Below are 9,575 nucleotides of genomic sequence, written 5' to 3' on the forward strand. Positions count from 1 at the left end.
GCAACAAGCCTCTATCAGATTTATTATGAGCCCTTTCGACTTTCTAATCAAGAATCACACGCAATATTAACAACAGCTAAACACTCAAATGAATTCCTGGCTCAGAGCACCGAGAGGATCAAACCGAGCGGACATGCTCGCAAATCACTACACGAGCCATGTTCAAATCTTTCTGTACATAGACAAAGTACTTCAGCTGGATTGCAGTTTGAGCTGTGGTTTCCAAAATGCTTTTATGGACAGTAATACATCAGCGGTGGCGGAGTGAGATGGTTATTAATGAGGCTGACAAAAGCAGTGGGCAAACTGACCGCTCTAATCTGGCTCTCTGGAGAGCTCTGCTGCTGCTTTCTACAGCCAAATGTCTACCTCTGTGCAGCCACTAAAGAAAATAGGCTGTTATAATTGGTGCCACCACATCATACTTTCCCTGTCCAAAGTAATGGGAAGAAAGCAAGGAAGGAGGAGTGGCGTGAGAAAGAGAGAGAGGGGATGGAGGTTAATTATAGGCCACATGCTGTAGATGGAGGGCCTAATCGATGCCGTGGAGTGACATAATGCTCCTTTCATAAGCGTTTGCCTGTTGTTTGTAGGCTATGCTTGCACCAATCTGGTTCTTCAAATGTGAGATATCAAATAACACTTTTATGAAGGGATGATTAGGTTGAAATGCTTGAACATTTGGTAAATAATAGTGAATTGAAACTTATACTGGATTAGATGAGTTCTGAGGATTTTAGCTTATACTGCGTCTCATTATTCGAGATGATTTTGTATCAGATTCCAGCTTAATCGTGTTTGTTGATTCAATTATCATAAATTGCATTTATGAAACCTTGTTTGGATGTTTTGTTCTGATGAGGGTACCAAAGCTAACAAAATATGTTCCAAGAATGTCTTGCTAACGTTCTTAAGTATTAAAAACATTTTTAATTAATGTCCTCTAAATTAACAAGTGTTAAGGTTTGTTAATCAAATAGCCTAGTATATGATTAAAACTATAATCTAAACACATAATCTTAAGCAGTTTTATTGTTTATAGTGTGAAAATGTTTTACATAAACTTTTCAAATAAAAAAAGAAAAATGATCCAATGTCCAACTAAAATGTTTCAAATACATTTCATGAACAATGTATAAATAACGATTTTGCTGATGACTTTAGAACATTATTAAAAACCAGATACCTTTGAATGAATGTTCTATTAAAGTTTATTAATCAATTACAACATGATCTAAATAGATATATAAACAAATAATTTATCCTGTAAAAAAAAATATTTACATGATTAAAAATAAATATTGTCTGATGTTTGAAATGTTTCATAAAACAAACATTCCATGAAGTATAAATGTTTTTTGCTAATGTTTTGAAAACATTGTTGAAGACCATATAACTTTGAACGAACACTCTAATAATGTTTATTAATTAATCAGTTATTACGATTAAAACGATGATCTAAACATAAACAAATCATTTTATTTATCGTGTAAACAATTACATAAAAAAATCATTATCTTTAAAATGTCAGTAAAAATAATAAAATAAGAAAAAAATAAACAAACAGCCATGACATCCTAAGTAGCAGAATTACAAGCTGAACATATTGAACAAAAACAGGCACTATACAGAATGGTATTCAATGCTTTCTTTAATGTTTATGACAAGAATACTACAAGTGTATTTGTAAGTTTTTTACTTCTAAATTTGACATTTGTCACACTGGCAAGCCCTTTCACTTACGTAAAAGCACAATTTCTTCCACGGCTAATGAACAAACCACATCATTTCCTGCCAAATGAGGCTAGAGGCAAGCGATGCCTTTTCAAATGTGATCCAGAGTAACATGTCTACTTTGAATAATGTAGGCCTTGCTGTATTTATAATGCACTTCTCCCCTTTTCCCAGTAATGAGTGGCATGGAAAGGGCACAGCATGCCTGCTCTTTTATTAAAACAAATGAAAGATCCATTATCACACTGAATAGTCAGACCCCTCTCCTCCTCCGCCTGGCAGTAATGTAAGGGAAGGAGGGTAAGTGGAGGGTGTACAAGCAGGTATGGCCTGTCATAGCCTGATGTACTATTCAAGTCAAGCCATGATTTGAAGCCTTAATGAAAAGACACGTCGACTTGAGTGACCACGAAAGTTACAAAAAGCGACTTTTGAGACGTCAAATTGGTTTATGTAACATTTCATTACAAGTATGGGAAGAGTTATTTTGTAAAATTTTTTTTACATAGTAATTATATTATGAAATGCATCTTTTATCATCTTATTTAGAGCTTCTTTAATCATACGGTTGTATAGTTTTGTTTAGCTACACAGCTGCAGGAGTTTCATCACAACTCAAAACAACCATTAATTAAATAAAATATGAAGAAAAAAGTTTTCTTTTCTTCTTAAAATGGAAAATGACAATCATATTATTTAACAGTATTTAAACATCTAATTGGACTTTAAGTAAACATTATGTATTTAAGACTATAACAGTGTGTGATCTTAAAAAAGAGAGCTGGAATTTTTTGTGAAAGATCAAAAGATAAATACCTAGTGGTTTGGAATTTGGGAGCACAACAAATCGACAACATCCTGTGAGTGTATATCTTTGAGAAGGGGGCTGTGACGGCAGCTAGGTGAGATTTGTGAGGTCCTCTGACAGATTTGGAGCTGCAGCAGTGCCCGTGAGAGTTGACACCTCAGGGCCGAACAATAAATAAGCATGTTCATTGTCTGTGACAGAAAAGCACTGGATAGTCACATCCTCCAACCCGATCTCTGGGAATGATTCGTAGCTCCGAGCCATGTTTCAAGAACACATTTCCTGTAGAATCAGAGCGATATAAAATATTATGTACAGTATATGACACACGATTACAGCTAAAACTATAAATAAAGGTCTGTTCAGTGGTTGATTAGTACAGCTTGGTTTTCCTCTCATCAAAGTTCATGAAATCATCCTAAAGCACTTGTATAAGCAACAAACTGTGACTCACACAGTTCCCTCTGATATAAGTAACTCACTCAGCACATAAAGCAAAATCTATTCAGGTGTCTGCTATATTTAGTATGTGATTGTATAACTTGCAGAGCTGAATGTATCTGTTTCTATAATACACACACGCTGCATATTCGGGTCAGGCTAGACATGTTGCTACTATAAAACTAATGAATCACAGCTTATTTGACATTTAAGTTTCAACCCATGACGTATGAAAAATTATAGGCCATTTTCATGTGATTAGATGCAGCACGGCACTCAGGGAGGAAAACACTGACAGAACGCCATTGGGACAGCTTATTAGAGACAGCAAAAAATGGATTACAGATGGCTCCAGCATTAAATGACAAGTGAAGCAGAATGGAAAACATCTGTAAAGAAATATTTAGTCAGGGGAATAAACTCACAAAAATGAGAAATTGTATAATTGAAGCACATTATCAATATTCATTAGCTAATGTGTGAAATTTATTGTACACGCAAAGCCTACTGATAGAGTCTAAGACAATCATTCAATCTTTCTTATTTTCAATGTTTTTTTTATTTTTTAAAAACATGGTTTCCAGGGTTATGAAAAACCCTTATCCTTATGATGCGATTTCAAGTTTCCTTTCTCATTGGAGTGTTACAAGCTGTTTGTGCATAGATAAGATCCCTGAAGTTGCAAAGACTAAAGTGTCAAAACCAAAGAGATATTCTTTATAAAAGACTCAACCACCCGCTCCTAAAACGGCTCATTCAAACACGCCCCCACATGTCTACGTCACGGTGTGGGAAGATTTGCAAAACACCGCCCAAATGTTTACACAAAGAAAGAAGGTGGAACTATTATTCTCGCTGTAGTATTGTTGCTGCCGCCAGCGTCATGTCGTGGAGACGCTGTGTTTCGTTGTGAAAGCTAAAGTATTTTGTTTGGGCTTCCAAAAGAGAACACCACTAGAAATCAGTGGTTAAGTTGTATTTACAACACTGTTCCAGAACAGTTCAACCCAAATATTAGTGTGTGTGCAGCGCATTTTACGGAGGACTATTTCCTGAACCTGGCAGGAGTGTAGCCTACAATGCTGGCTTGCTCAAAGGCTGTTTCTATAAAGTGGGGCAATTCCAACTTTGCAAGCACAGTCTGGTGCTTCTGACTCACAGCCTGTAAGTATGTTTTCATATTTAAAGAATTTGCCACTGACGATTCAAACGCGAGTTTTGAGCAGTGTAGAGTAGTGCTTGTTGCTTGTCGTTTCCGATCACAAATGCAGACATGGTAATGTTTACGCGGCGCGATGCAATGCAACGCGTAAAAAGACTGTAAGTCATTATAATCAGTAATTATGTCCCCACTGGATGCAACAAATGCCTCATTTATAATGGGTTTTATTGTTTTTGTGTCATCGCGCCGGGACGCGGCATCACAATATGGTAAGGGGCGTAACACCACTGAGGTATTCGGCCAATCACAATGCACTGGATAGCTGGCCAATCAGAGCACGCCTCGCTTCTCAGAATGAGGAGCAACAATAATGTACAATATGTAGAAAATAATTTGTTTTTGTAACCTTAAACCACATAAACATTGCATTACACCAAATACACAAAATTATGTTCTTTTTAGCAACGTCATATGACCCCTTTAATCCTTATTACAAGACTGGAAGAGTCTTGTAAATGCATTGGATAATGGATTACAAAGATCATTCCAGCATTAAATGACAAGTAAAGTAGGATGGAAAACATTTATAAAGAAACATTTAGTCAAGGGAATAAACTCACAGCAATGGGGGATGGTGTAATTGAAGCACATCATCAATATTCATAAGGTAATATGTGAAATTCACATGCAAAGCCTATTGAAGGAGTCTCAGGAAATCATTTGATCTCTCAAAAGGTCCCCAGGCAGATAAACATGAACAATATGAGGCAGTAAACAGAAGGATCCATTCATTTGCATGTCCGTGATTATGAGGGATAGGCAGGAAAATCGCAGTCATGCAAGTAAACAGTGAGAGCAAGATGAGGTATTATTTCATAAGATGGCTAAGAGAAAATGCATGGAAAAGGAAGCTTAAAAAACATGGAAAGTGGATTGAAGCACCAATAAACAAAAAAAGCACAAATATCGCTATTTCCAGTCCTGTGTGACATTTGGATATATCTAAATAATTTACGGCTGACAAAATGACATTTATTACAGCCAGATGCTGCCGCACAGAACAGCCCTGATCGAGTGAAGGAGCGTCACCGACCTGCTGTCTGCGCCGGGTTGATTCCGATGCCATCTACACAAATAATAATCACAAACAACATCAGCATCACAATGTGAGTACATACGCAGAACAATCATTAAAGACAATCAATGAATAAGACAGATGGCCAAGAGCAGAGAAACCCTTGAAGTGCTAAAACGCTTAATCTCATTTACAATATCTGTCCTGCGTGTGAGAGGTGAGTTGTCTTCTTTCTGTTTATGATTTGTTAAATAATTACTCATAACGCAGCATAGCCCCGCAGTCTCCCTCTATAACTATAAAATTACACAACAGCTCATTTTGAGTGAATTCATTATGTGAAGGATTCAGCAGATGTTTGTCCGATTCACAAAAAACAACCATTTTGTAATTTGAGCAAATGTGTTTTTTTGTTTTTTTTGTGCAGCTGACGACGAATCCAACCCAATGAAGATGTGAAGGTGATGAGAGAATCTGCCAGAGCGTTAAATCAATTTAAAATAAGACAAAAAACAAAAAAATCATTAAAATAGGCTAAAACAAGAATCAAGATATTTTTATTTATTCTTTTTTTTTTTTTTTTTTTTTAAGTTCCCATGGTCTAGGAAATCCTGATTATTTTAGTTTAATTAGTCAAAAAAGGCGAGAACCTCTGATTTAAGGATTTGACCAAATATGAGCATTATGATGATTATATTAATATCAATAACTTACCGTTTGTAATGATGGCACTGGTGGCTGCTGGCACTTTAAACTATAAATGCAAGAATAAAAAGAAAACAAGTTTTATTGTTCAATCCATCAACAAATTGCTGACAGCCAAATACGTCCCATAAACAGCCCTGCAGAGTCCCTCTGTCAGGCAAGGATAAGAAAAAAATCAACTTGAGTCTGTGTTTGCGTCAGGTGATTTAAAGAGTCTGTCCTACAGAACAGAAGCCTTCAAACGTGTGAGGAAAGAGCTCTCTGGGCTGAGCTTAAAAGAAACTGTCACTGTCACAAAGAGCCACTGAAAGGAAAAAAAAACAGGCAAATTCATTCTGAAGGGACTTTGAAAAACTTGCCGGGTGACCTGAAGGCATTTCTACTCCCTTGAACAGCATAAAACAGATGTGGAGCAAGCAGCCAGGCTAGTGGCAGAATTAGTGATCAGCAAATCAAATGTATAACTGTTTATATTGCACAAGAATGCATATTTAATTAATTCACTACAGATTTTTGTGGGTGTTTATTCAGTTTCGAACTCTACATTGCCTATCTTTTGTCAGGAGGAAAAGAGACGAAAACCATATGCCATAACCCATAAGCGGGTTATGGCATATGGTTATGCCATAACCCGCTTCAGGTTATGGCATAACCATAACCTGAAGCGGGAATACAAAAATAGTTTTTGAGAGGGTGAAAAAAAGCTGAAAATAAGCCTTTGCATTTTTAAAAAGGCACTTTATCATTCTTTCTGGCTTCCACTTGATGCATTAGACCTTCTTATTATGAGGTTGTCAGATTTGGCATTTCATTATGTCAAAAAAGAAGCGACGACCCAAGCTAATCTGCAACATCATCCTGCCATGCCGTAGGTCTGCGTGCCTTGAATACAGCCGTGAAACAGACCAGACAGCCCACCACAAATCAAGAGGGTTCTGTCAAATTTGACCCTAATTTCCTAAAATTTATGGCTAATCACCAACATATCGATATCAGCCATTATTTGTGTTTTTTTTCATTAATGTATCAGCTTTATATTAGACTTTACTTTTCCAGTTTAAATAGTTGATCTATACTATAAGTGACCAAGGTTGATACAGCAAAATAGAACAAAATCAAATATATTGTATAGATATAATTTAATGGCTATTAATGAATAGTAAAATATTGATAATGCATTGTTGTTATCTAACAAATAACAATAATATCTATATATTTTTTACAATAATTTAAAATCATATTCAATTACATTGGTTACTTAAGCTTCACGATATATCAAATTAATACATCATATTAGGAAAAACAGCCTAAAAATAGCCTATTAGCCAATCTCTAATGTGAATGACATTTTTTTTTATTTAAACAATAAAAATGTCTAAAATAAAGTCTTAAATAATCAGATTGATGATCAGCAAAACCTATTGTTATTCCCATTAATCATATCCTTGTAGTCAAAATAACATTGGCTCTAGTTTCATTGAGACTGTAAGCCAAATGTAATATATGATTCTGGATTGATCCTGATCTGAGAGGCTGTGGACACAGAGATAAGTCTGAGTGTGCTTCAAATGAGACTAAATCATTACCTACTCAAAAGGACACACTATTATTACATAGGATACAATTGAGCTAAAGTTCACATCATGATATATGCTATGATCCATGCCAATTTAAAGTCGTGGCCTAATGGTTAGAGCAGGGATCCTCAAATCTGGAGCATTCCTGCAGAGTTTAGCTCTAACCCTAATCAAACACACCTGAGCATGCTAATCTGAGTCTACAAGATCATCAGAAAATCACAGGTAGGTGAGTTTGATCAGGGTTGGAGCTAAAACTCTGCAGCAGATTGGACCTCCAGGATAAGATTTGAGGAACCCCGGGTTAGAGTCGGACTCGTAATCCAAAGGTTGCGAGTTCGAGTCTCATGTCCAGCAGGGATTGTAGGTGGGGGGGAGTGAATGTACAGCGCTCTCTCTAACCTCAATACAATACAATACAATACATTTCAGCAGATCTCTCAAAAATAAATTTTCAAATGAGGTTGCAATAAGACTATGAACAAGTCTATTAAGAACATAAGATGAATCAACTTACCTCCTCCGCTGCGAATTTCAAAACTGCCGTGAATGGCGTGCTCTCAGGTACACTTAATCTGAAATACAATTATTCCAATGAATCTCGGTGCAACAGTAAACACACACACACAAATATTGAAAACTACCCAGTGTGGAAAACATTAGTGAATGTGTGTTGTCCAGAAACAAAGCACAAACAATTTTGCTGCCTTATTCTGTTTTAAACCAGAGCACATTAAGAAATATTATGCTTTTCAAAATTATTCTTTGGTCATCTTAACCAGCTGCTCTATGAGATCAAAGACATTTGCAAAAACTTGGCATGTGAAAAATCATCCAACAATCAGCACTGCAGGTGCTCGGAGATGAATCAGGTAAATCAGCCTGTTTGAATGGCCCTTGACAGACCACTCTCACCCACACAGCATGCGTGTCTGCCCATCCATCAGACACAGCATGACATCCATGGATTACCACCGACCATAGCACTACTTAAGTGATTGCAATCAATATAGCAGACAGAACAACACTTTTTTCATGCACAAATCTCTTTATGTACTATGATTATTCAACATGGGAAGTATGGTGATATCTAGAAGTTAAACTGTTTAACCTATTTTATCTAGGCTTAAAGTACCGTCGTGCATTTCTCTGTTGACAGCTGTGCTACTAAATATTAATACTGGAGTGCCAGTTTAATTCCCCAGCCAGGCCGTTATTTTATCAATTAACGTTACTCACTTAACAAAAAAAAAAAAAAAAGTAAATAGATAAGTGTATAAATAACGAAGAGGAAAAAAAAAATACTTAGCTATTCAAACTCAAGAGCCGGCGCACATATTAAAACACGCTCCTATCAGAATGAATCAAATCAGGGCTAATGAATCCGTTAAATCATGAATATTAATATTTCGTTTTTGTCATGTGTTGAATGATCACTCACACTTTATATGGTAACCGAGGATCCGACGTCAGCGTGATTTTAAACGTTACTTTTGACCTAATGCAGAAAGAGACACATATTCACAGAGATTATTTATAGATACGATACTTTATATCGCTAAAATAAAGTGTTGTTTAATGATAAATGGTTTACTTACATTTTTCTGATCTGTATGACAGGACTGTTTACACGCGGAGCCGGAAGAAGCAAGGACCCGCTGTAACACGTCATCTGTTCGATGGACCTCTCTTTTCCGTCTTTTGTTATTTTTCACTTTTTTTAATCTTCTAACATTAGACTTAATCGATTGGATCATATTTATGTATTTTAGAGAATTTTAAAAATATACGATCAGCAGGTAAAACAGAAAGTGCTGCGGCTTGTACATTTCAGTCAGGCAAGTTTCAAGCTGACCTAAAAGTGGGTATTACCGTAAAGTGTGTTGTTCTTTTTTTTTATTAATTTTTTTATTGCTTAAACATACAAAAACACCCATTAATAACAGTCAGAAAATTCTTAATACAATTATTAAGAATTTTCTGACTGTTGTTAATTGGTGTTTTTGTATGTTTAAGCAATAATAATAATAAAAAAAGAGCATTTAAAATGAAGGGAAACAGTGATGCATTTGT

General features: G+C 35.9%; 1 protein-coding gene across 1 annotated transcript; it reads right to left on the reverse strand.

Annotated features, from left to right (window-relative positions):
- Positions 1-1,016: 1,016 nt before the first annotated feature.
- Positions 1,017-9,354, reverse strand: LOC306865616 (ubiquitin-fold modifier 1). Its single transcript, XM_079410331.1, has 6 exons — positions 9,101-9,354; positions 8,944-9,000; positions 8,020-8,077; positions 5,935-5,974; positions 5,239-5,271; positions 1,017-2,824 (listed from the first exon to the last, which is right to left on the reverse strand). The coding sequence occupies exons 1-6, from the start codon at positions 9,172-9,174 to the stop codon at positions 2,727-2,729; spliced, it is 360 nt and encodes a 119-aa protein (XP_079266457.1). The 5' UTR covers positions 9,175-9,354; the 3' UTR covers positions 1,017-2,726.
- Between the last annotated feature and the right edge of the window lie 221 nt (positions 9,355-9,575).

The sequence above is a fragment of the Barbus barbus genome, assembly GCF_936440315.1.
Source record: "Barbus barbus genome assembly, chromosome: 47".
Lineage (NCBI taxonomy): Eukaryota > Metazoa > Chordata > Actinopteri > Cypriniformes > Cyprinidae > Barbus > Barbus barbus.